The 27,936-nt window shown below is 39.8% G+C and overlaps 3 protein-coding genes across 8 annotated transcripts in view; 1 reads left to right on the forward strand and 2 right to left on the reverse strand.

The window, feature by feature from the left end:
• Window positions 1-9,857, reverse strand: part of cacna1aa (calcium channel, voltage-dependent, P/Q type, alpha 1A subunit, a) — an 89,247-nt gene extending 79,390 nt beyond the window's left edge. For all 4 annotated transcript variants that reach the window (XM_085403640.1, XM_085403639.1, XM_085403638.1 and 1 more), the window contains exon 1: window positions 8,357-9,857. In XM_085403640.1, the coding sequence (XP_085259766.1) occupies window positions 8,357-8,688 (332 nt within the window). In that variant the 5' untranslated portion in view covers window positions 8,689-9,857. The remainder of the gene's footprint in view (window positions 1-8,356) is intronic.
• Window positions 9,858-17,239: 7,382 nt separating this feature from the next.
• On the forward strand, window positions 17,240-22,248 carry alkbh7 (alkB homolog 7, RNA demethylase). Its single transcript, XM_085403647.1, has 4 exons — window positions 17,240-17,622; window positions 17,986-18,159; window positions 18,245-18,369; window positions 18,525-22,248. The coding sequence occupies exons 1-4, from the start codon at window positions 17,350-17,352 to the stop codon at window positions 18,643-18,645; spliced, it is 693 nt and encodes a 230-aa protein (XP_085259773.1). The 5' UTR covers window positions 17,240-17,349; the 3' UTR covers window positions 18,646-22,248.
• Window positions 22,100-27,895, reverse strand: gtf2f1 (general transcription factor IIF, polypeptide 1). 3 transcript variants are annotated; one of them, XM_085403646.1, is made up of 14 exons: window positions 27,830-27,895; window positions 27,229-27,282; window positions 26,203-26,252; window positions 25,912-25,984; window positions 25,511-25,704; window positions 25,194-25,364; window positions 24,869-25,074; window positions 24,617-24,767; window positions 24,449-24,504; window positions 23,876-24,007; window positions 23,689-23,762; window positions 23,287-23,428; window positions 22,996-23,128; window positions 22,100-22,832 (listed from the first exon to the last, which is right to left on the reverse strand). In XM_085403646.1, the coding sequence occupies exons 2-14, from the start codon at window positions 27,238-27,240 to the stop codon at window positions 22,628-22,630; spliced, it is 1,599 nt and encodes a 532-aa protein (XP_085259772.1). In that variant the 5' UTR covers window positions 27,241-27,282; window positions 27,830-27,895; the 3' UTR covers window positions 22,100-22,627. The 3 variants fall into 3 exon arrangements, with proteins under 3 accessions (XP_085259772.1, XP_085259770.1, XP_085259771.1); XM_085403644.1 differs by having other exon boundaries at window positions 23,683-23,762; XM_085403645.1 differs by having other exon boundaries at window positions 23,683-23,762; window positions 27,229-27,285; window positions 27,830-27,863.
• Window positions 27,896-27,936: the final 41 nt, after the last annotated feature.

Raw genomic sequence — 27,936 nt, forward strand, 5'->3', positions numbered from 1 at the left:
GTGTTTCAGCTGTTTCCAGTTTCAGACAAGCTTGAGCCGTGGTGGTTCCTGGGCTGCTCTTTAAACAATTTTCTCTCATCTGACTGTGACAGTTTGGGTCTTCTTACAGACATTGAGGAAAGTGGTGGCACAACTTGTGTCCAATTGTTTGAACTTATGATCTTGAATCTGCAGTTGTTTAGTTGTGTAACTCTACCATTCTGTGTCACAGATTGTCACTGACTTCCTTGAACTTTTTCATTTATCTGAGTTTTGGACAATCCAGTTAGTGCTGTTAAGCAAATCCCTTTTATGCTCCAAGGAGCAAACTGCCAGTTGTAGTCAATCATGATCACTAATGAGAAGTTAATAGGCCTTGGCCTTGTCAAGTTGAAAGACATCGTAGAAACTTCAGTACCAATTATCAAAAGATTTAAGTGACTATATGCATATATTGGAGCCTGTACATATACTTTTGACCCTTTGTGGATTAGAGAAAATCCAAAATAAATTCAAACTTGTGCACCCATGTTTTAAGTGACTGAAAATGTGTGGTGCACAATATTTCACCCCGCAAAAAGAACAGTTCATAAAAAGAAATTAAGTATTTTGTACAACAATTTTGTTCCAAAAATGACTGTGCTATCTGTTGTCTTCAGCTTGAAAAGAGTAGACAATGGAAAAAGACAGAGAGACCTCACAGAGAACTCAGTGTTCCCTACTTCTATGAAAAACCATATATCATGCCCTGCAGATGATCAATATCAGCAGAGCACACCCGTTTAAACCACTGTTTTATAAATATTCCAAAAATATCGATTGATTCATAAAGGTATGAAGAAGGGTATACATGTGCATGAGCTGAACGGGAACAGTAAGAGATAAGTAAACTTAATGAGAATGAAGTTGCAGCTGTCAAAACGTTAACATTTTTAGACTAACATAGCAAAAGGCTCAAGCAGCCAGTTAGGCAAAGAGCAGTGGGAGGAATGAGAGGAACAATGATGGTAGGACTGTGAGAAGGAGAAGGAAAGCATGATGGACAGGAATTGAGCAAATGAGAAAAGTAAAGGTAGTGAAACGTGAGAGGAGATGACAAAACATCACATCCTATTAATCAAAGTGAGTGAGAAAAAGAGTAAAAGAAAAAGACGAAGGAAAAGAGAGGGAAGGATTGGCATTAGCTTTCATTGTGTGCATGTTACTCAACATTTAGGGATGTCGTGAGAACAAAAAGGTTCCCACATACCATTTATGGTCAAGACTTGGTGTTTTGGTTAAGATAAGGGCAATGTTAGCTTTCGGCATGTAGCTGCTCAGTGCACTGCTTGTCTGAGTGACAAAAGCAAGTTTGCGTTGAAGTCCAGGTTGCATTCAAGCAGGCCGTCCCAGAGTGTTTGTCTCTCCAGCACTTTGTGTTAAATGATTTATATGCAGACAGGCAGTTTGGTTGTCTCTCTCCATTGTTTCTCATTAGGCTTACTGACTTCCACCCTCCTCTCTCTGCTTCTGTCTTCCCATTGTCAATCTCTCTGGTGAACCAAATGTTTGATTTTCACTTTTGGGATTCACATATTCAATTTTGTATTTGTAAGTATGTGTAGGTGTGATTTAAACTACCTCTTATTGCTGCCAATACACCGTACATGTGTTTGCAGTTCTAAAATAAGGATCCTTAAAAAAGTAACATCTTTAATTACACCCAAAATTAAGTATGCTTTCCAAGTCATGTCCCCCCCAACCAACCAGCCGACAAGGCAGAGCAAAAAATACTGCTGATTACAACAAAAGTGCAAGAGTCCAAAAAAAGGGTTATTTTGGAGAGCTGAAACAGCCTTTTACCTCATCTTAACACTGTAACCCTCACCTAACACAACAGGTTAAGACATTTGAAAAACACGTTCTTAACAAAGACTTGCTATTTTAGTTTTTTGTTAGCAGTGTGGCTACAATGAGACCTCTATGTGAACTGGAGGACATAAAAGGAAAGAGAGCTAAAGAAAGGAGGGCAGTGTATCATCAGTGAAAAGTGCTCTTTTCAAGCAGCTCCTGTTATTTTTAGTCTGGCCTGATGTGAAAGACGAACTCTTGGACATAACCACACTGGATTTTTTTAAAAAAAGAAGAAAAAAAAAAACAACCCATATGAGAAGTACATCTGTATCAAATGACAGAAAGAGAAACAAATAGGCAGCAAAGAGATGGCTGTCCAGTATCTACAAAATTAAGCTGGTGTTTTTAGCTATCAGCTAACAGTAGCAGTCTGGAGGAAAGCTAGTAAAGAGTTATGATTCTGCAATGATTATCGGCTTACAAAATGTTCATGTTCACAAAGAAAGCGTGTTGCAGCTACTAAAAATGGCCATCCAGGAGTCCGAATTAAGCTATTATTATTATTATTATTAGATGTACTTAATAAATCACATTTTTGAGATAATTACCTGAAAGTTTAAAAATTTAGCCCCAAATTTTGACTTTCGACTGACAAAAAATAACTTTGTTTTTTGTTTGTGGAAAAAAGCTCCATATTCCCTGGACCACATTGACACTGTATAAACAGTAAGTACAATTTCCTGCTTTTCTCTGTATGTCTCAGTGCAGAACTCAGACAGACACTCCTGAAAAATCCCAGTGGGTTTCCCAAAAGGCAATTAATAAAATATCATACCAAACAGCATATGTCAGCGAATGTAGGAAACTTCAATCAGCCTGTCCTACAAAAGTATGAAAAATTTAAAGCACTTCCACACTCTATTTCTTATATTTTAATAACCTTTTAAATGATGTAGGTAATCATTTTTATTTGCTTGTTATTAGAATTTTCCTTTAGGTACCACAATGGTAACTGTCTGCAAAAACACAATTTAAAGCTTCGGCTATAAGACTATTTAAAAATGTACTTTTTTATCAATTATCAACCTCTGTCATTAAAGAAACACAAAAGCCAATAAAGCTCATTAAATTTGACTAAAATTTGAACGAATTAAGTGTTCTGCAAAAACAAAACCAATGGTGCAACTATCTCATATTGCACTGTTAAAAAATTCCTTCCAATAATCTTCATCGCACCAGCCTCAGCCACCCAGTATCTATGGTCTTTACAGCATCTGTTACACTTTTAATACCACAGAAAAACAAATACACTGTTTCCTGAATTTTCCTGTTGAATTGATACCAAAGTATTAGTCATGTCTTAATAAAAGCTTTTTAAGAATGACCCCCCCCCCACACACACACACACACACACACCCCACAAAAAGGCCAAATTTGCCCATCTTTAATGGTCAGTCATTGTTGTCTCCAGTTCCAAAGCATTATCCATGTCTAGCATCAAATACAAAACTATAATATGATTTAAAAAATGCCCTTTAGTGTACTGGCATGAACACAGAGCACAAGCACACCATTGCCTTACAGCATATACAGACCCTGAAAAAATTTATTGTTTCTATTAATACTATTAAAAATCTGATAAATGCATTTGTATATAAATAAAGCTTTTGGATGTTGAATATTTCACCATTTGTGCAAGGAAATTAAGGAACCATCATTAGAAAAATAGGTGTAAACATATATAATAAACATAAGCACGACTGATAATGGCACCTACAGCGTATGCAGAATGTTTGAAGAAAATCTTCAATGGCACTGGATGCCCAGGCAACGTGTCAGGTTACAGAGTTCTGAATACTGAGTTTTACACATTATATATAGCAACAAAATATTAAGAGGCCACCAGAAATTCTTAAATCTCCCTCACGCCCACATTAAGATTATTAAAAGGCATAATTTGTGTTCCATTTCATGAGAACAGTGTTGCTATAGATAGAATATACTGCATATAGATTTCTCTATTTACAAAAAAACAACAAAAAAACAATTGACGATGATGATGCAATGGCACCATATGGTGTACATGCAGTGTCTACTTGTAAAGCTGCGTCAGTGTGTATGTGTTTGTCTGCACATGTTAAAAAATTTGTGTGTAATGCATAGATGTAGATTACCTAAGCTGACCCAGCACGACACATTACTTAAACAGAAAAAAATGAATTACATGAAAATGCATTTGCAGGGTTTACAGAATCTCATTGGGTGACACCTGACACCCTTGGACAAGGTCATTCCTATTAGATGACCCTTTTAGTTTCAGCTTCCCTCTGCTATATGCTCTAACATGCATTGTGCAGTAATTTCAGGTACAGACATTATTGCGACAGAATAATTCATAATACTTGTTCAAATACAGGATTGTTTATTGATGAATACGACTAAAATGTAATTTAATTACTATTGTTTCAGCTCTTAACTGTTATGACACACCAGAAAGAGCCTCCACAAGATAACATTTAAGTCTTTGACACTGAATTGTTGCCAGCTCAGTTTTAACGGTTACCTTTGTTCTGGTACCAACTTTTTACACTAACTTTTTATTCTAACTAGCCTTACTCACTTCTAGCTAGCTGACTCACTGTGACTGCACACATTACCTTGTTAAAACTGCAGACATTGTGCTGCCAAAGATACTCAATGATACCAATTATTTTCAAAAATGGTTATAAGCGTGTGTATGATGTCAATCAGCCCCTAAAAGTCTAAGCAAAGTGTGTGTGGGGTTTGCCATTACTGGAAATAACTATTCACTGTTAAGTAGCTCACACTTTCCTATCAACATATAACCCACAGCAGTCATTTAATTAGCAACCAAAGAGTTCCTGTGTCCTGTGACTCCTAAGTTCCGACACTTGCCCAGTGGAACCAACCTATGGACTGAAGTCTGGAGCTCTGAAAGATGACACATTTTTTACATAAATTTGGTAGAAAGAATTTTGTCACTTGTGATTTGTTTGTTTGATAGTAATTGACATTATTTGTAAAATATAGTTAATGCTAAAATGTATATCTCTAAATGCATTTATTGTTTAGAAAATTAGTTTAATTTATAGATTGGTGACGAATTAAAGGGAAACTGTAGAACAGTGAGGGGATCTGGTAAGACTTGTATGTTACGGGAGGCTTTTTCTGGCTTGTTTGAGACCTCCCTTAGAGGGAGATCACTGCAAATCACTCTGAAGTTGTGAGTGATCACCGTTGTCCTGGGATGAAATATTTCTATCCTGTTGGGTGTGATCTCTTCCAGGATGACAATGCCCCTATCCATAGGGTCCGTGAGGGGTCGTTGAATTTATGACTATAAATGATGTGAATCATATGCTATGACCTTCACACTTCACATATTTCAAATTGAACACTTACGGACCGACATATTAGATATCCCTCTTTTCAGCATATCATCAAAGCGCCAATTATTTTTCAGATAAATATTGTTGTAACAAAAGGGAAAAAGCTAGGATTAAATCGCATCTGAGCACTACTTCTAAACTATTCACAGTTTGTTTGTTTTTTATAAAAATGAAATGACGCAGTATTGAGACTGCACCCCATGATGCTATTTCTATTTAAATGACCAAATATTAGCCTAGTGTATGTAAATGTGCACGTGAGAGCACAGTTATTTATGTGGCACTCCCACGGGCTCAGTTCACAACTAAATAAAGCCGCAGGTCACGGTTCGACCTGTTAGTGAGTCCACTGAGACTCACACGTCTGGTGAATCAAAAAGCTGTTTCAGTCTGCACTCAGAAAAAAAACAGTCAGTTAAATCTACCAAATAACTCAGCATGCAACACTTGCATGTATTGCAGGTTCAAATCCATCAATTACATTTCATGAGCAGCATTCACTGTTGTTTTATGTAGTAGATTTAATTTAATGTTGTGTATGTATTGAGCAACCTTATGCCCAGGTAAAGCTCTGTAATTTAAAATGTTTGCAGACAGAAGGGGAAACAGGAGCTTCCAGAGAAAACAGGTAATAGTTACACCTCATAATTAACAATAAGTAAGTAATTATCGGGAGGTAAACCAACACCCCAATGCTGCCGTAACAAAAACAAAACCATTTAAAAAGTGCTTGACTGATTTATTGGGCTGCCTGTCTTAAAAAAAAGTCTAAAAGCTGTATTGTTAGTTATTAGGCAAACAAAAAAGTGCCTTTATATTTATACACAAATTTGAGCCGCCACACTGGACTTCTTATGAAAGTCAGAAATTAATCATGTATAATAAAACTTTTTTTGGTTGTTGTTCAGAAAGGTAGGTAACTGTAGTTTGGCATCTTAATAAAAAAAAATGTGTGTTTCACTATTTCTTCTGCTTTTCTATAAAACAACGCATTTGAAAATTCACAGGCAACAACAATAATTATATTTTAGCAATAAAAATATGATTTGGATTAAATAGTTTACGCATACTGATGGATTAACATTAGAGAGACATTAAAAAATATTTAGTTAATTTAATTTATGGAAGCTGTGGCACCAACCTTACACTGGGTGGTGGTTTTGCATGTGACATCATCATGTCTCTCAACCCCTTCCCTTTTTTTTATAAGAAAAAGCTAGCTTTTTGTTAAAAACTCAAATATAGCTCAAATTTTAAAACAACAAGAAAAATGCACAAAATGCAAATGAATCACACAAGACACAAAATGTGGACAAAGACATGCAAAATTATTCTAAATGGTTTCAAAGAGATCCAACGTGACCACAAAGGAATGCAAAACAACTACAGAGAGAGGCAAAAACTTCAACCATGGCACACAGAATTACATAAAACTGAGAAAAATCAGCTTCTATCATTGGCTGTACAGCTATTTACATAATTAGGATTGGGGTGTCCTTGTGGCCTAAGAGCGTATGTATGTGTATGTGGTTTTGCATGTGACAGTGAATACCACTCTTCTCATTTGGTCTATCTCTACAGTCTGCTACAAAGTCTGATGAAGGAATAAAAGACAAGAAATATTAGATCAAATAAGCAAAAAGTGAACAATGCCCTGTCTTCATTAGCGTTATCTTTGCAGGCACTACCAAATATGCTCGGAAGAAAAAAATCCAAACAAACTGAAAAGAAAAGAAACTATATTTTATTTCATAATGTGAAGCTATCTGGTAACGGATACGACAGTTTGTAAAGTGACTTCTTCAGACAATTTGCTATAATAGGAAAAGCACAAGTGGTTGTTAATAAAAACAATTCATGCTCTCAGTAAGCAAGTTGACTGTATGTTTAACTGTTGATTCGGTGGTAATGTATACATACACATATAACCTCAAAATCCCTGCACACTCTTGCGTTTGCTCAGCAACACATCTGTCATTTAGTCACTAAGACATGATTCAGAGGCGCTCTAAGTATCTATGCACAGGAACAACCCAATTAGTGTGTGTAGTTATGTCATGGCTCAAGCATCAGCATAGATCAATATAATCATTACTCCAATTTTCCCTCTTGTCATTAACAGTTGCACAGAAACTCACTTCCACATTTGCATGCATTCATGCCTGCATACACAAATCCTGGAAATGAAAATACCGAAATCACTTTTCATTTTCTCTCCCTAGGAAACCTGCTGGTTTCAGAAATGTGAAAATGCAGGGGATTGCTGGAAATGCAACACTGTCACACTTAGTGGTTGGAGTAGGCCTACACAAGCACACACACACGCACGCACACAGTGTGAAATGATGACACATTCATTCAGTGACACCTGCATCTTCTGTGATTAAGATGAGCATCCACAAAATTTGCAAGTTTCTATATTCACACTGGCATACTTGAGTTATTACCCCCCCCCCCCCCCCCCCCCCCCCCCCCGCCACCACCACCACCACCACCCCCCTCTCTCCCTCTGTCTCTCTGCCACACACACACATACACATCATATAGGACACCTGCATCGTGCTGATATGGGAACTTGTGTGCGTTGCCACAAGAACACACGTACACACACATTTAACTAATCTAAATTCCTTTTCTCTCTTTTGGTTCCCCCACCTCCTCTGCTCCTTCCTCCTGTTTCTGTATACCCTGGCTGGGCATTGTGACTATACTGCACATGCTGACATCAGCAACCAGATGCGCCCCCTATACCTCCACCACAAACTCAAACCACACACACACACACACACCACTTAGGAAGCGTATATCAAACAAGTCTCGCGGGATTGCGATGTGAAAATGCAAACAAATGTGATTAATGGTGATCAGAATGGTCCACTGTTACAGAACCACCCTCGTTAATTGACTATTAATTAAACACCCAGCAACTCCTCTGTCACCTACTGTAGCCTATACCTCATTCGTGACTTGCACGGATGGATCTGCTTGTTTGATACTGGGACATAACGTAAAGTCTGCAGCTCATTTAACGGGGAAAAAGTGAAACATTATTAAAAACAGCTGTCTGCACACAGGCCTACCTGTAGGTAAGGCCTATAAAGGCGTTTACCCACTGCACACATGGTAAAGGATATGGCCATTCGGTGATCTTTTTGGCGTATTTTCTCACGAAGTTGTCCTCGCTGAAAATGAACAGCGAACGGTTGACAGTGAAGCAGTTCTGGCGTACGGGGATGGGGTTATACAGTGCCATTGTCCGGGCTCTCTGCGCCATAGACTGCTTGTACATTCTCTGGGCCCCGGGCCCTCCAGGTGGGCCGTGGCCATGCCCGTGACCATGCCCATGACCGTGTCCGTGGCCGTGTCCATGGGGTCCTCCTTGCCTGCTACCACCCCGGCCTCCCGGGCCTCCTCCGCCAGGTCCTCCGCCATACCTGGCTGGTACCTCGTCTCCGAACCGCGCCATTCTCTGGACACCAAAAGCCAATCTTCACGAAGCAGCGGAGAAGGAGACCAATGCTCAGCTGTGCAACCACACAACATTACATCCCATCTGGATCAGAACGTCTCATATGCACAACGGGTTGTCTTGTAAGCTTATGCTGAACACCTGCACCCGGCGAGCAGTTTTGCAGCGCTTGGTTTTAGCAGACGAGGACGCCCATGTACTGTCTCCTTTTCTGTGCGTCTCTGCCAACGGCCAATTGTGGGTGTGAGGAAATTAAATGTGTGGTCGGTTGGCTGACTGGTTGCACTGTAGGGTAGTGCTGTGGGGTTTCTCAGTCTTTGTCCACTCTTATGTCCATAAAAAGCAGGGTTCGCTCCCAACATGAAATCATGGTGAGACTGTAGCGAGTTAACATGAATGTTTCATGTTGCCTACGGTACAAGCCTGCCTCAGAGCGCACCCGAGCTTCCTGCACCTTGCTGGACGTTTCATGTCTTTGCTCTGACAACGTTAACGCCCGAGTATAACACAGGCCTCGATAAATAAGATTGTTAAAATAAAAATAAATAAATAATAAAACAGCTTACAGCTATCCACGACAGTCACTGGCGTTCAGGTCGGCATTTTGGAAACAGTCGCGTTTCCACAGACTTAAAGGCATTGAAATGGAAAAGCTACTATTATTTATTTATTTCTGAAACATCCGCAATGTTTGGTACAGTGTGTGGTAATAACGTGGCTCCAGCCACCTTACAGTTGTTTTACCAGTACACTCCACAAACCTTTGGACCGGAAAAATGTGACATTTGCTATTCACGAGCCTTATTTCAGAATGTGAAATTTCAGAAGGCAGCAATGAGACAGAACAAATACCGTTTTTCCGTGAATCATCGGTGTCAATGCTGTCTTAGGTGGAATAATTTTCTCAAACGATTTCATCAGCACCCATCATCTTCTATCCCTCACCTGCGTGGCCATCCAGAAGCCGAACAAGGGACACGCGAGCGACGGCGTCAAAGACAAGGGTAAGACGGTCGCTTCTCCGCCGCTTTACACCCTCTCATGATCTTGGTTTGGCCATTCTAGGTGTAGCAGTACGAAAGTCCATCACCATTCCCGCCTTTAAAGAAAAAAGTCTACCTTCGTCCGCACCGATGAGCTCAAATGTCCTGGCAGAGCGTCCTTCGTACCTCTCGCTCTCTCCCTCTCTCTCTCTCATTGGAGTAGTCCGTTCCTCAAGGCCTCTTCTCTTCTCTGCTCGTCCGGCAGCCCCCAAGGGGAGGGAGAGAGGGACGAACGGACAGGATGGATCGATGGATCGGTGAATGGATGGTGACAGGATGAAAGGGAGGGGACTGACTGTTTCCCTGGGATTCGGGCCCGAGTCTGTCTATAAATGAAATAAATCGCTCCTCGCGGTGTCTCTCAGCTTGTGTGAACTAGAATGGGAGTCTGCTCAGTTCTGCAGCCAGAGCACATGACGCACGCAGCGCGTCCAACTTCCAGACCTGTGTCAGGGATGGAGGCATCGCCTACTCGCCTGTTTCTTTTAAGGTGATTCGGGCTACATAGCCCTGTCCGGCTGAACTGAAACACAGATATCCCGCTGTTGTCAAACTGAGGCGGACACTCTTGTCTGTCTTCTTCAAAATAAGTATTGTAGGGACTTTTTTATTAGGAGCGTGTGTGCGGCGGAGGGGAACTGTGCGCGCGCAAATGTACGTATGGCGACGGGGTGGGAAGGATGCTGGGGGGGGGGGGGGGGGGGGGGCATTATGCAGCTCTTGCAAAGATACAGCTGCAACCCAAGCTGACAATGACTGCGCGCACACGGGCTCGTCAGTAAAGGCGCGTCAATGTGTGTACGCGCGATCCTGCGTGTGTTTGTTAGGGAAGGTGGTGTGTGCGTGTGTGTGTGCGTGTGTGTGTGCGCGCGCGCGGGAGGGGGGGCAGGCTATTCTTAGCAACAGACATTTGGAAATTAATGGACGAAGAGAGCACTCCTCACTCCCTCCCTTCCTCCCTGAAACTGAGTCTAGGATCTTCTTTCCTGCCTTCATCGCTCCCTCACTCTCCTCTCCTCGAGGCTTTCATCATCGCTCCACCGAAAACACCGGTGCCTGCTGAAGGTGTGACCATATGGTCTGCGCTAAGGCCCAAGCAAAACAGCAAATATTTTCAGTGACAACACAGAGGGGAGACAGGGGAGGTGGATGGACGGCGCCGAGAGATGATGTGATTTATTTCATAGTGACAACATTTCTGCACACACCACCATTCCACCTTAAAGCATTTCTTTCTTTTTTTCTTTTTCTTTTGTTTTGTTTTGTTTTTTTTTTACCTAAAACACATCGTTTTGAAAGCAAACCTCCAAGTGGACGCGGGAGAACGGTGGCAAAGAGCTGTTGTCATATGTAATCACCCAATATACACCTTCAGCAAAATGCTGGTGCCACATTATATTAAGCCCCTAAGAAGAAGAGAGAAAGCCCAAAGTCTGGTCCAGGACAACATCCCCTTGTATGTGAGCTAATTGATTGACTCCACACATAGCCGTGTCAGTGAATGGGAAATCATCTAGAGATTTAAGGGTGCCTGGCAAATCTAACAAATCGAATCAGCAGAGGCGTGCGGCACGTGTGAAAGCCAGTCGATACTTTGCCACCTTAAACGCCTCAAATATGTCAGAAGGGGATCGTTTTGCTCTGTGTGCACTTAAGCAAAGAATTCGGCCATGAGAGATACTGACCCCTCCTCAAGGGCATGCAGGATACAAAATTTAAATGCTGATCAGAAGCATCGATATTCTGGTAGATACATTTTTTTTTACTGTTCTTTTGTTTTGTTGGTATTTTACTTTGATACAACTTTGGCAATACAATTGTATTTCAATACAATTTCAATTCGACTAAGAAAAACCTGATGACTGCTATCCTTGGCATCACTTCAGGACAATGGACAGCACCACAATTCAGCACCGTGGAGAACAACGTGAAATCAGAAACAAAGCCCCAGTGTTACAAACCTGCACGATTGCGCAAGTTCATTGTAGGTCTGACTCACAGGGAGATGCCACTTCAGACAACATGGTTCATGTTTGTGTGCGTATATACAAATTGCAATCCATTACCTTCATTTATTTAGCCACAATCCATTACATACCCATTTTCTAGCAATTGAAGCTGTTTCGGGCTATTTTTCTACTACCTTACACCATAGTCTTAGTGATTATACTCAGCTAACTGCAGTTCAGCGTAATTCTTCAATTAACTTCTTGTTTTTTTGTTGCTTTGTTTGCTTGTTTCTACCATTTTCTTTCTGTCTGTTGCAGTATCCTTTTGTGGGGGGAGGTATTTACTTTACTTTATGAGGTTATTCATGATAGTTATGATTTAGGCGATTGGGAGTAAAGTGATTTTCACAAATACACAAAGATAAAGATCTATGTGAAACACCTTTGTTGTATCATGAAGGAAGTGCTGAAACATTATCATAGCAGAAGAAGAAAAGTTAATTGTAGTACTTCCAAATTTATAATTTCTCAAATTTTACTATTTCATTTTTTCTAGAATTAGGCCATTTGTGTGTATTTGAGTCCGACCTCAAATACACACAGGTTCATATTTTTACTTAAAATATATGTAAGTAGTACAGGAGAGTGACAGTTTCAAAGGAAAAAAATATGTTGTAATTCTCTATTTTGCATCAATTTTTTTTTTATTAATGATTAGCTCTAGTGTATTTTAAAAGAAAAGACAAACAAATCATCTTTGGATTCTTTTAAAAGTAACCAGATAAAATAATACAGCAAAGTTTTTCTTTTTTTTAACGCCAAGCACTCCAGTAGCCATGTGCAGGGGCACTGAGTTGTGGGCTTTCTTGTAGTCACTCTGGGCAGTGCCCAAGTTGGTCTGCCTGATACTGCCTTAGAGTCTGTCAGCCAGGAGCTGGTGCTTTGGCCTTTTGGTGTTACTTGCAATGCCCTTCTGAGCTGTGCTCATGTATTACTCATGTGCCTACTCATCTTGGTTGCTACGATGCCTGAGAAGAGCTTCAATGTAGTGGAGAGGTTGGTAATGGCCAAGTAGTTGTTGGGATCCTTCATGATCAGAACTGTTCTGCTCTGTGTGGATGAGAACCTGCTGTTAGCAGACCATATATTTGTGCTCAGTGATCATGGAGATCTGTTAGCTTCTTCAGCCAGTAGGTACGGATCATGTCAGGTCCTTTCTTTATTCTGGAGACTTGTTGTTGGAGGTTGCTGTGGTCTGCTCTTAGGGGCGCCAACCACTTGTTGTGTGACACCTCCTTCTCACAGATGTTTTTCCAGTATTTGTCATTTTTAGCTCTTGTTGGGTCTGCCTTGGTGCTATTCTACCCTTTTACCTGAGAGCACACCCTCAATGGATTTTTGAAGAGCGTTTATTCTCTTGGCCTCTGCTTGTCTGGTATATCTCTTCAGTCTAGTGCCCAGAGCTATGCCTCAGCCTCTGCTATGAACATCTTGTTGTACTTTTTTTTTCATTCTGCACCTGTCCATCATGATGCCCTTCTGCACCTCACTTAATTGACTAACATCCTCCCGCACATGTTCTTCATGCTGAACTTCCTCTATCTGAATCCTTGATCTCACTGGGTCAGCTCACTTAGTTGCATTCCATCAATTTGATCTTCTCAGTTCTTGTACATATGTGCCCACTTCTCATCAATGTGTCCCAGTTTCTCAACACCTAACACGGAACCTGTTAAGCCAGGCAATGTCCCTTGAGTACCCCTTGCCCAAGGTAGGCTGGGGTAGCATGCAGGGCCTAGCTTGGGGATCCTTAGTGAATGAATCCCTGGCCAAGATTCAAAACCACAAACCTATTGTTCTAAATAAACACAAGAAAGTGAGTTTGGCAAAGACGTTACGCCTTATATCTTGTGACAAAATGCAGAGTTGGGATTAGTTAACACAATGATGTATTCATTATTCATTATTAACCTAATAAGATAATTATACTCTGTGTCGGCTGTTACGTTTCCTTCTTGTGAGTTATGTGCGTTAGCATTTAAATAACGTTACTAATGATTGTCATTTGAATCTTGTTTTTGAAACATTGTCTTTCCAAAACCTCTAGACTGTTACATGCTGTGTGTGTTTGTTCATAAATGTGTGTATTTACACTTGTGTGTGTTGATCTGTGAAATTATCTATTGCTGTTCAGTGCCAGAGGCTTTAAGGAGCAGCTCCTTCTGTCCAAACCTGTTATTCCACACAGCCGGCATAAGAAGCACTGCGGAGCAACAACACCAAGGCCACCCATGCACAAAACATTGTTACCTCACCAGAGCACATGAACTGTCTCTATAAAAAAGACTGCGGTAAATGATAAACAGGCTGTATTTATTGTGATTTTACTTCTATGACTGAAACCACACGTTTTTCCTTACCTCTCTCATTTAGTGGAAGAAAGATGTTTTGGGCAACCCAGACTTTAGTTCATATGATGTTCACAGTAATAATTAATTTCATAAGAAGGTGCAATGGTAAAGATGCTGACATTGTTCATATCTGTCATAGGGGCATTGTTTTTTAATCCATCAAGTTAAATATCACAACTATCCCGCATACTTTTCCTGTTAAGTGCTTGTAATTGTCAGTGCAGTATGCTGACTGCTTTTTTAGAACTTCAGGTAGTGTTTTAAATTCAGTTTGGGGTCAAAAATCTGTGCAAAAGTCTCAACATATGCCTCATTTCTTTTAATACTGTCTTGAATTTGTCTTGGTCTGCAGCAATAGTTCTCCAGGTTTTGTTATGATCAAAGTTTTTCTTTGGACAATGGCTGCTTTTTACTTATTGTCAGTCCAATCCTTGTACCGCACCATTTTAGAGGAATTTTTATTGTTGTTGTTTGTTTTCTGTGAACACTGACCCCAGAATTATCCAAGCATCAAAATGTCACCTCAACTCAAGGGATGAACAAATTTTAAATTGCATCTTTTTAGACTCTTTGTTATTAGCAGCCTCTTGCAAAAGCACAAAAGAAGAAAAAAATTGCAAAGCAGGAGGTGTTGGAATTACAGAAACAATGTTTTTACTTGTTATACTTTATTTTCATGTATGTTTGTGCATATACAAATTGCACAGCACTGTAGAATATACACAAATACGGACAACACGGACATCTTTGAAAAAAAAATAATGTTTCTGCATAACTGGCTAGAGAACCAAATTAAGTTTGACTTTAGTCAAAGAAGGAAGATGAATAATCAGGACAGAATTACTCGTCAACCTGTTAAAAAATGATGGAATCATGGATGTAAATGCAACACACACAAAAGCTAGTCTATCCCATCCGTAGAGATTGAACATGTCTGAATAGTTCTCTGTTGTTTTTCTTCCTCTGTCAGATGTTCAAATAGCGGGTAGCTGTGAGGCTGCAGCTCAGAGGCGAGGACCTAAAAAGGAGTGTCGTGACTCAATGATTCATAAGACTGAATAATTCAATCGCTGGATGCATGTAGAGCACTCCGCCCCTGCTGAACCCGGCACTCCACAGACCAGTCGCAGATTTTCATGTAAACCTCTGTAACACTGGCTCACATTATACACAGCAAACAAAAAACGACAGATTGCTCTAAGGGTCAAACGTGTTATTTTCCTGTTGTTACAGCATCATCATCTTTACATAACCTGAATTCTGAGGTATTTGAGTACTCAGGTGTTCAGCCTCAGAAAACTGTGTGTGTGTGTGTGGGGGGGGGGGGGGGGGGGGGGGGGGGGGGGGGCTGATTCAACAGAAGGCATAGTGATGCCTCCAGGAGAATCTGACCCATGATAATTCAGTGAATCACAGAGCCTTTAAATGAGTCCACCAACTGGGAATTGAAATATGAACCCACTCTTCATAACGCTTGTCATGGCTGGATGAATGTAATGCTGGGGGCAGCAACATGGCATCCAACAACGAAGTGGGAATCACATCAGTTGTATGAGGAGGAGATATGTGTGTTATTGTGGATGTTCACTGACTGAGACCAATACTATAGGCTCACAGAAGGAGCTCAAATTAACCTTTTTTATGCAGGGGATTCATGCGGATGTTTCGAATCACGTGCACACATATCTGTCTCTGTAGGAGGAAGGATGGTGGACTAAAGTTTATCAGTGCTAGAAGAAGCTCACGTTTTACATTTTTAAACATCCAGAATTATTAAGGTAGTTATAAGTAGAGTAAAGCAGGTGGTCCTCTACATGGAAACATCTTTTTCACTTTATCTTTGCATATTTAAATCACAATTTAACTTCAATGTAAAAGCAATGTACTTCTTGTGGGGGTAAAGGAAATACCTCACTTTCCTTCTATAAGAGTTTGCCTGGATACAAACCAAAAGAGGGAGCAGGAGAGTGGACGTGCTAACCTTAGTGGTAAGTAGGCCAAGTAAGCATTTTTTTTCTCCTTGGGATTATCCAGTGAGGATGAAGTCATCATCTCCTCTATGAACTCCCTCCTTTCTCCTGTTTTTTTTTTTTTTCACATTCTTCATTTTTACAGCTTTCAAAATTTCGCACAGATTCAGAGTCACTCAGTGGATTAATGAAATTGTATAAACTCTTTTTATACATTTTTATTACTTTCTATGTTAGCTTTTTTTTTTCTTAATCCAGTTTCTGCATAAGTTGTCATGAAAATCCTGTGCAGCAGGTTAAGAGATTTAAAGCCTGGCAATTACAAAAAAAGATCTTTGTGTATATTTTGTCAAACACTATTGATACAGTTAGTGATGAACAAATTGGGAAAAACACCACCTCCTGTGTGGAGGCTTAAACATTTTTACTAGTTGAAATGTGCTGATTAAGCTGATTCAGTTTGTAATCATGGGCATTCAGTTCCCTCCAGTGTTCACATGGATAAATTGCAGCATATGGTTCCCTGTATTTATTAAACCTGTAAGAGAGTTTGCTCTCACTGAGCCTTAACTGTGGCTGGAATTAATGTACATGAAGGCGTGTTAGACATATGGGTCACATATATATGAGACCAGACCACAGGATCTGATACTGTTGACCATACTATTTTCCCTCCACAGACTTAGAAATCTGTTTATCCCAGGTTAAAGGACATACAGTGATGTGTAAAGTGTTTTCCGTCTTCCTGATTTAATTTTTTTTGTATGTTTCTCACACTTAAATGTTTCAGATCATCAAACAAATTTAAATATTAAATATTAAAGATAACACAATAAACACCAAACTTCAGTTTCGTAATAAAGGTGTTTATTAATAAGGGGGAAAAATCCAAACACTCATGGTACCATAGCAGTTCGCCATTAAAATAAATAAATAAATAAAATATTTAAAAAGAAATCTGTATAGAATATCTTTTGTATAATGTTTTATAGGGTTTTTTGTAACTCTAATTTGTAATACAATTTTTTGTAAATTTATTTTCATTCTTATCCTTTTATATGGTTTGCATGGTACGGGTGGCATTATCTTTGAGATGACGGAGGTCAAACATTTTGTTTTTCCGGCGTTTTACTGAAAAAGAAAAGACTTCGAGCCCCACAATGCTTTGCGTTTCCAACATGGCGCCTCCCATATCTGCTTGACTTATGTCAACAAGACCGAAACGCCGCTGAAGGTAAACGGGGGCTTTATAAGGACACTAACTAATAATACATCGACAGGGACGATGAAAGTGTTGTTGGCTGTGTTAAAGCAAATCCACAAGCCAGCTCTTTGCACCGGTAACCCGCGCTGTCTGAGCTCCGGGGCCACCAGTGGCCTGTTACCTCTCGGGGATGAAGCTCCAATGGTGGGCTCCAGCCCGGAGCTGGTGCAGAAGCTGCGCTCGCAGGTGGAGGTGAGGACGGACTTCATCACTGAGGCAGAAGAGGCTGCTTTTCTGCGGGAGCTGGACCCAGGCCTGAAGAAGAAACGCTACGAATTTGATCACTGGGACGATGTAAGTCAGGTTCATTGTTGACTGAAACTTTAGGAAAGTTGAATGTATTGAATATTTAAAAAGGTGTAGGTGAAGGTGGTTTACTGCACTGTGATTAGAAGTGATTCTGATAGTTTGTCTAACCCAACAACGTTTATGAGGCAGGATAAAATATTAGACACACTTCTGACAGTAATGCAGTCCAACACCCCCCCTATGACCTCAGTGATAAACAACATAAAGTACAGTAGTTCGTTTTTAACTGCATCACAGAGCTATAGCTGTATTCACACCTAACACTGTCACTGATCAGTGTAGTTGAACTGTTTTCTCTTCAGAGTAACACAGGCTGTGAGACCGACTTTGTTTTTCCTGCACATTTAGGCAATCCACGGGTACAGAGAGACTGAGCGTCTGAGGTGGGGCGCGGCATGTGAGGAGATCTTGAATCGGGTCCGATCTACAGCATTTCCTGAATGTAGCCAGCTCCTCGGCCCTGTGCACGTTATAGATTTGGACAAGACTGGCTACATCAAGCCCCACATCGACAGTGTCAAGGTGGGTTTGCCAGGATTTTTGCACAGTGGCTTTCTAAAAAAAAAAAGTTGCACACATGGTGATCTTACTCTCTAACTTTTTCCAGTTCTGTGGAAGCACCATTGCAGGGTTGAGTCTGTTGTCTGACAGTATTATGCGCTTAGTGAAGGAGGACACACCCAGTGAATGGCTGGATCTGCTGCTTTCCCGACGCTCCCTCTACATACTGAGGTGCTGCATTTGCCTCATATCTGTCTTAATGTTTCCTAAATATGACGTGTTTGAGATTTTGATTAATACACAAGGCTGAATGGTTATAGTAAAGAAGCAGCTGTGGCAGTTTGCAATTAACAAAGGTTCACCCTGTCCTTTTTACACCTGTGCAGGGACCAGGCCAGATATAAGTTCACTCATGAGATCCTGAAAAATGAGGAGTCTGTGTTCAACGGGCAGAGAGTGCCTCGACAGCGACGCATTTCTGTCATCTGTCGTAACCTTCCAGGATAAGCTCCAGCTCTAATAACAGCAGCAGATCATCAAGTCCAACTTTGAGGTTTCTGCCAGTGATACTCATGGAGATATCAAGGCTAAGATCTTTCAAGTTTATTAGCGACTATAAATGTGTGTGTTTAGAATGTTTATTGGACGTGACGCTCTTCTGGTCATGCTGTTGAAAAAGACTATAAATTGATTCAATTTAAATGGCATTCTTCTAAATTTGCACTGGATCTTGCCGAAGACGTCGGATTTAAACGTATCTGAATGTTGTTTTCGGTTCACCTTTAAAATGTTGTTTCAGATTTGTGTATTTATACAATAATTTCATCACTTTGTTGCGCTTTTCTAATTCTGTATAATACAGTCTCTTTGTGAAACATTTCCAATGTACCTTAGCAAATAAAATTATGATCTTGAATGTTTAAAAACTTTTAACTGAACACTGTGTGAGAACTCAAAAAATGGTTTATTAATGAATATAATTAGGAACAAATTACACAAATACGCAGCTGGACAACACTTGGAGTGAAGTGCTGTGAAACAACAGCACTTTACTCCAATTCTTTAAGTACTGACATCACTACACTAACATCTAATGTTCTAATTGAAAACAGTGTGTCCTTCTGCTCAATGGTTTGCCTAAAAATGCACTTTAATGTTTATATTGTTTATAATTTCCCCTAGGGATCAATAAAGTATTCTGATTCTGATCAACTGATCAACATGTGCTGCTGCCATCTAGTGGCAGCAGCACATCTTCTCTGATAAGGCAAATTCATTGCAGGAGGAACCGCACTCTATTCGTTGATCCTAAATGAAAGGGATCAAGACATAAAGTACTTAAACATGACTTCCTGGGCAACCCTAGTTTAGACAAATACTCCTTATGTACTTCTTTAGTCTTTTAACACAGGTAAAGAAGACTGTACTAAATTATTTATTTTATTGTAATGACTGCATATGAGTTGGGTTTCAACACACTGATGACACCACAGTTGGGGAGTCAATATAATAGTATATTGCAGAGAGGAATGGGGATTAGGTCTCATTCAAAGACATGGTGGTTACAGAACTTCTGGGCCTGGGATTAAAAGGTAAAATGCGTCTTTAAAGACGATGTCTGTGATGTGCTAATTATCATGTTTATATTTTTCAAACAGGGGCTCTAGACGCAGGCTGTGGAGGAGCTTCCCGGGATGCCCTGACCACTTCTTCCATACCCATGTGATTTTTTTTTTTGAATGCTCTGTTGCATGTTGTATCTTTTATCTATACCATCCTTCAGGTTTTATTTTGTCTTTTGTTGTTCATGGTCTTTCTTCTCTTTCCCAGCTGGCCAAGGCAGATGTTTGTTCTTCTCGGAGTGTGATTCTGTCTCACATATAAACCTAATGAAAGGGAGTTCCTTCTCTCGACTGTTGCCAAGTGCCGGTTCATAGGGTGCTTTGTGATTTTGGGGGTTCTTGCTCTGATATTGTAGAGTCTATCCTGGTTTGAGCTGGTGCAATGCAAATATATTTCAATTAAATTGTATTTATATTGTGCCAATTCACAACAACAGTCACCTCAAGGCACTTAATTTTGCAAGATACAGTATTAGAATGAAACCCTAACAATCACACAACCCTCTATGAGCAAGCACTTGGTGACTTAGGGACAAATTCAAGCACAACCAGGCTCAGGGAGGGGCAGCCATCTACTGTCACTGGGTGGGGGTGAGAGAAAAAAAGAAGAGAGCGAAGAGAAAGAGGACAAAAGGTAAACTACAGGAGTGATGGGCAGAGTTTAAGAATTGCTAATGACTAAATACAGAAGTGATGTATAAAGACAGACAAGTGAAAAGAGCAGCTTGAAGAAGAAGCACTCAATAGATCGAGGGAAGCCTCCCAGCAGCCTAGACCTATTACAACACAACTAAAGGAGGATTCAGGGGGTCACCTAATCTAGACATACCTATATGTTTTGTCAGAAATGAAAGTTTCTAAACTTCCAAACTGGGAGCTGGTCTCCCAGAAGAGAGGTCTGATAGCTGAAGGTTCTGCCTCCCATTCTATTTTCAAATGTCCTAGGGCCCACAAGTAAGCCTGCAGTCTGAGAGTGAAGTGCTCTATTGGAGTGAAATGCTACTATGAGGTCATTAAGATAAATGGAGCCAGATCACATAGGTTCATAGATAGATAAAACTGGGTATCATCTCCATAGCAAAGAAAATGTACCCAATGTTTTCTAAAAATATTACCTAATGAAAGCATGTATAATATAAAAAAGTACTGGTCCCATCACAGAACCCTGTTGAACTCCCTGAATAGCTTTTGTGTGTGAAAAGAGGCTCCTCGTTCACATGAAAAAACTATAATCTACATGTGTGATACATGTGATTCACTACAGTACTCTTGATACCAACAGTGTGTTCTAATCTCTGCCGTAACATATTTGGTCAGTGATATTGAATGCTGCAATAAGGTCTTGCAGGCCAAGCAGTTAATAGTCAAGAGGCCATAAGACTTTAACTGGTGCAGTTTCTGTGCCATTCTGCACTCTAAATCCTGACTAAAAGATTTTAAAGTAAACAATTCGTTTGAAAAATGTTCATTTAATTGTTTGACAACTACTCTTTCAAGACTTTTTGAAATAAAAGGTTTGAAATTGGTGTACAATAGAAGTGTTTTTGCTTCAAATCGCACTACAATCTATGTAAACTCACAAAGACGAGGAAGATGAGAAACCTCAGACAACACTGCACACAAATCACTTTTACATCCCTTTAACAGTATTGGCATTTTAAGTGCTGTACTTTTTCATCATTAAAATAATAAAGTTACTTGCTGCCTACCAGTTGTGTCAAAATAGTAGCTTCCTTTTACGTGATAAAGGTTATCCCAGGACAGTAAACAAAGCAGCAAACTAAGGTTTTGCAAAAGACAGTCTTAGCTTCCTGATAGTTATGCAAATGAGCTTTCAAAAATATTTGCATGCACCCTATTTCAGGGTAATCTTTGTCTTTACAGAGGGAGGACAAAATAAACAATCGATGCGTGTTCTGTGCCCAACTATACTTCATGAACAACAAGCACCCAAAGTAAGAAGTGAATGTTAGTTGCTGCCATTTCTTTTTAATGCTTTCTTTGAATTATTTTCACTCTAAGCAACACACATACATATTTAGATGTTTAATGTGAAGTGTGTTTAATAAATCTGTTTATATTAAAGTACTTTCAGGAACAAGTGATTTGATAAACTGACAAAAAAATAAAACTGCCCAGTTTTGTCCTTAAAGGACAAAAGGTTTTTTTTTTAACATTGAAGGAGGTACAAAAACTCAAATCCTTACATAAGAATAGTTTTATTAGAAAAAAATTTCTATGCAAGGAATTAAAAACAAACAAAAAAAAAAACAAAACAGAACTATCAGGTTTTAACTATCAGGTCAAAACAAAATTTTTCATTCAACATAATTTCATGGACAAGTCTGTTACTTAAAGGGAACCTATTGTACTATTCCTTATTTTCTGTTATATACACATTTTTTTCTTCTCTGGGATTTTTGATGTAAATGAGAACCCTGTAAAACAACTTTTTTTTTTTTTTTTTTTTTTTTTTTTTTTTTTAGGAGGGGCAGCCAATCAAAACAAAGTTAGCTTACAAGGAAGTGGTAGGCAACTAAAACAAAGGATAAACTGCACTACAGCAAAGTGGAAGATAAAAAAAATCTACATGTATATATTTTGAACTGGAAATCTTGCAAAGCAATTTTACTGTTTTAGAGTTCAAGAATAAAAATACAGAAAAGAAAACTGACAAAATAAGTCCGCTTTAAGGTGACTTCTGCTGAAGGCGGGTCTAGCTTCCTGTGCTGTGGCATATCACAGAACAACCTGTGCAGACTATTCTTCCATGGGTTTTATTGAAAACACTATAACCTTTGAACAAAAGAGGGTCAGTTTTAGCACTTCACCACTTCTACAACCACAACATCCCTCTGTTCCTTTGGTTATTCAGTGAGGTAGAAGTGCATTTTGTCGTTTATGTTCTTGCGCTCTGGATTGAGGCGCTTAAGGATCTGTGCCAGCACGTTGACAGTCTGCTCACTGCTCAGGCCGGTGCGCTTAGTCTGGAACTTCTTCAACAAGTCTTTAGTGGTCATTGGTTTACGGATCAGGTAGCGGCGGACTGCTTCCTCTGTCAGCTGAACATCACTGTGGGGTAAATGAAAAGTAAAGAATACAGTTTAACACTCATATTTACATTATATATCTATTGGTGTATTTATGTTAGCCTTCTGAATCGTAAGACAAGCAGGAAGAAATAACTGTGTGTCTATGAAACTGTATTGAAGAAAAAAAAAAACCTGGACCTTACCTTGAGCTTGGGGTGGATTTGCCTGATTGGGGTTGAGGTGTGCTCTTCCCAGAGGGAACAGGGCTCTGGGTGCTGGGTTCCATCTTAAGCTTTTTGGCAGCAGGTGAGTCGATGCTAGGACCTTGTCTCTTACCTGGAGACAAGACAGAGAAGACAAGTTTGTTTGGAATGGAATAACAAAAAGAGAAGATTTGAGAGTAGAAAGCTACTTGTGAAGGTCCTGCATATATCTACGTATGTACACTATACTGTGAACGTATGAGCATTTGTGTGGGCTTTCTGAGAAATCACCTTGCTCCAGCTTGCTGGCGGCAGCACGGAGTGTGTTCGAGGTGGAGGCAGAGTCTAAGGATGGAGTTCCAGGACGGCTACCAGTCCTGGAGCTGCCTGCAGAGCCACGGCCACCAGCACGTTTAGGAGGTGTGCGTTTCTTCTGAGATAGGAAGGAAAAGACGATAATTGATGAGAATGCAAACAAAGAATGAAAAATTCCAATATAGAATAACAATCCGCACTAATATGAAATACTCCAAAGCTTCAGCATTACAAAACTGGTCGCACACTGGTCGAGCCATTGTTTTATTAAGCAACAACGGTACTGATGTTAATTATGATAATGATAGGAAAATATATTACAAACTAATTTGGCTTAAAAAGAAATAAATGTGAATTTGTTCAGTTACGCACACTAACCGCCATGAACAGAGCAGAGGCCGTCTCTCCTTCGATGTCACTGTCATCTGAGCTGTCTGATTCTCCACTGCTGTCTGTGAAGCACAAGAACATAAATCTGACTACTCATACACACACATTGCTCACATATTTTAAAATACTCCATTCAACAGTACGTGTTGTGACTTTTTTTTAAATTTTTTTTTACCTTTTTTCTTCTTCTTCTCCATTTGAACTGGGGTTTTCTTCCCTTCCTCCTCCTCTTCCTCCTCTTTTGCTTCCTCATCATTCTGTTTCTCCTCCTCACTCTCTTCCTCACTTTCAGATTCTTCATCAATCCCTACAAAAGGATAAATATTCAGAAACAATCTAAATGCATTGATTAGTGAAAAACTAGACACTTCTGGCAGGTATCTGGCCATAACGTTCGTCCAGATGCGGAGCTAAGTTATATGAGACCTAAGTCATTTTCAAGATTGTGTCTACTCAGGTCACCTTCCACTCACCTAACTTTTCAATGCCTAAAATAAATTTTTTGACACTGTATGCATAAAATCATATGTTTGGGGGTGCCTGTGCCGCAAAAGATAGAATGGTGCGTCTACCAATCAGCATGTTGAAACCGTGAGTCGCCTGTGATGCATCCATCAGATTGTGTTCCTTTAGGGTTTGTATGAATGTGTGTGAGACTGTGTGAACATCCAAGTACACGTCCATTTACATTTACTGTGTTTTATAGCTTCACTTTTATTGAGTATTTTTAACAATAAATTGATCTGACCTTTAGGGTGTTCCTCTGCTTTGACAGGCTTTCCCTTTTCCGGTTCTTCTTCTGAGCTAAATTTGAAACACAAAATAAATGAATAAATAAAACAACAAACAACAAAAAAAACCCAAACATTGTTGATACAGTGTGAGTCTTTGTGTGCTACCGTGTAACGGATCTGACCTGCTTTCATCTGACATATAATCCACTTCTAGGCCCTCGTAGTCTCCGTCATCGCTGTCTTCCAGAGCCTCGTTGTCTTTACTCTTTTGCTTCTTTCTCTTTGCTTTTCCTTTCCCAGCATCTTTTTTTACCTTTGGCTTGCTCTCTCCATCTGTCCAACAAAGCCAAAGTGTTTGAAGGAAGAAAATCAAAAGATGAAAGCCGGAGACGTTTTACAATAGTCTCTTCTTCTTGTTGTGTCTTTCTCCTTACCGTCCCCCATACTGCTGTCACTGTCATCACTGCTCATCTCCAGCTCGTCCTCCAGGTCATGAATGCGCAGGTCACCCCCTCTTCCGCCCCCCTTCTTTTTCTTCTTCCCAGATTTTTCTCCTTCGTCTTCGTCTTCCTCACCCCGCTCCTGCTCTCGAAGACGTCTCTGAAGCATGATGCTAAAGTGATTCACCACCTTGTTCCGCCTAGAAAAACAGAGGGTGACTGTCTTAAAATCAAACAATTAACTGAGTACTTATTTTTTAAGTACTCATTTTTCTTCATCACTTTTAATCCCAAACCACCCCCGTCCTTTCCCTTTCACCTGCCCCACTCCTCCTCAGCCTCCTCAGCAGTCAGAGTTCGGTGTTTGGCCTGTGGTGTAAAGTTGTACCAGCCGTGAACAGGAAAAGCCTCGAAAGCTCCATCGGGACACTGCGTGAAGATGTAGTAGGATGCATTTTCTGTAACGCCACCCTTCTTTATACCTTTGAACCTTAAAAAAAAAAAAAAAAAAAAAAACATTCTTTACAGACATCAAGTCACCGAGATTTCTCTAAATAATAACTCTTATAATACATAATTTTATCTTGCATTACCAACACTTTTGGAGAGTAACTCAGAGGGAGTCTCTCTACTCACCTCTTGCCAGCTTTACCATTAACCTTGAGAATCCAGGGCTGGTCCTCCACTTTGAATTCACGCGTGACGATACCAAACTTCTTCCGACGAGCTTCCTCGCGCTGCTTTTTGCCAAACTCACTACCTGCTGCGCCTTCAGGGGTCTCTTCCTCCCCATATATCTTCCGAGCACTCATATCTCTTTCCATACGAGCCTGGGGAAAGGAGAAAGAGCAATGGAAAAGTGAAAAAAAAACAAACCCCAGCCTACTCATTCCTAAATTTATCACATCTTTCTCGCTCTTTTTTTTTGTTTAAGGCGAATAAGACTGGCTGATATTCCTTTCTCATATCAACTCTAGCTCTGTCATACTGAAAACCTAAGCTTTGTCTGTGAGGTGTAGTTAAAGTATGAAGCCCACCTGTGTCCATGTTGAACAGTTGACTCTGTCCCCTGCATTGAAAGCCATTATATTGTACTTCTTGCTAGTGTTTCTATGCAAAGAAAAAAAAAAGAAGAATATAGTGAGTTATTGTGCAACATAACTGAGCTCAATTCATTTGCGTCACAATCATCTTCTAATAGTCATGCACATGCACGTCTTCAAGTGACACCTAGAATGACCAAAACACACATGAACACATGCAAAACAGTGACATAAGGCAAGTCCTGTGCACACAAATCTCTTTGGATATTTACATGTGTTACTCACTTGGGGACACGCACGATGTATTCTGTGGTTGAGGTGCTGCTGCTGCTTCCCTGTAAGAGAAAAAGTGTTCTTGTTGGAAGCCTGTCACATTTGAATAATGTGCACACCATGAAAGCCATGTCGGACCAGTACAGCTCAAAAGTCTTGAGTCTCTTCCTTTATATTTACAAGTAAAATGGAAATGCAATAACTTACTCAAACCACATATAAGGTAAAAATGGAGTTTGTACAATTGTAACAAACTTTAAAGTCAATATTTAGTATAATTTGCTTAATTCTTCAACACAGCCTGAACTCTCTTATCCAAGCTTTCTTGTCATTTCTTCCAAGATGTCTTCTGTAATAGTTCCCCAGGCTTCCAGAAGAACGTCCAAAGCTCATTTTTTGACAACAAACCTAATCAGACACTTAAAATCATTGCCAACCTGATTGGACAATGTAAAGAAGACCACAAAGGATCAAAGCATTTTCAAGGAAGACTATGGAGACAAATAAAAGCGAGAAAAGCACTGGAAAAAGTGAATATTTTTTTTGCGTCTGCTGTCAATGTAGTTTTTAGAAAGAGAAAAAAGAGAGAGAAAAAAAAAAGGGAAACTGGAATTAGCCAAACTGAAATGAGCCGAACTGTAATGAGGTACAACACTGGATAATCTTTTGTGTTACCTGCCTCTTTCATGCTTGAATAATAGGTCAGTGTTAAGTGGTTGACAAACAAACCGACCAACAAAAAAACAAAAAACAAAAAGCAACTCCTCTGAAAATAATTAGGTGCAAGGACTGGACTGAAAATGAGTTTACGAAGCAGCCAAAGAAAACTCCGTCAGAAAGCCTGGAGAACTGTTTCCAAAGACCACTTAAAAATACAATTAATTCTGGCTACTTGGAAAAAAAACATGGAGAAATGAGGGATGGCTCAAGACTTTTGCACAACACTGTAGATTCACGGCATTAAACATAGCACAAGAGTGGATCAAATTATCAAAAGAAAATAAAGACATACTTTTGTGTTGTCAAATGAAAGCTTACCAGTGATGTCATGGTTGGTTGTCAGTCTCTGGATTTACGACACCACATCAACAGCTGCTTTAGGCGAGGTGGACACACCGTTACGAAAACAGAGTAATGATACTAATAAGATAATACATAATAATATATAATTCAGTCAGTTTGTGTTTATTTTTAACTCAGATTATCCAGCTGAGAAACAGAGAACCGAAAAGGTCTGTGAAGGTACGATATCCCTGCACGAAGACATTCAAATAATGCTTTATAAGCGTTTTCAGCAAGTTATGACAATTTTAGGATTAAAACAAACGCGGCAGAATAAAGGAAACCTATCCCCCTTCCATGACTCATTTGTAATATTACAAGAAAGACTGACTAAAGTTAAATTAGGCTAAAGTTATACGAAACGAGGTGTAACTGATGTTTATATCTTTGTACGTTAGCTTTAGCAGCACCACATTTTGCAAGCAGCTGTAGCTGCGGTCTGTAGCTAACTGTGAAAACAAGCAGGAACACTGTAAACTCATGAGACCTATCCATCTTCGACCAATGCAAAAAATATTGGAAATTAAAAAGACTAAATATGAAATATCGGCTCATAAATGATTATATACCGTCTTACCGCTGTGTGCACTCCAATTGCACTTGTTCCGTTTGCCTCTATGGTCAATAGGAAACATTTACTGTAGACATTGGTTCCTACCAGTCCCTTTGAAGGGTTCCGCTTGT

The sequence above is a fragment of the Rhamphochromis longiceps genome, linkage group LG4 (assembly GCF_057381845.1).
Source record: "Rhamphochromis longiceps isolate RC_006_pf linkage group LG4, R_longiceps_female_GT1.1, whole genome shotgun sequence".
NCBI classification, from domain to species: Eukaryota; Metazoa; Chordata; class Actinopteri; order Cichliformes; family Cichlidae; genus Rhamphochromis; species Rhamphochromis longiceps.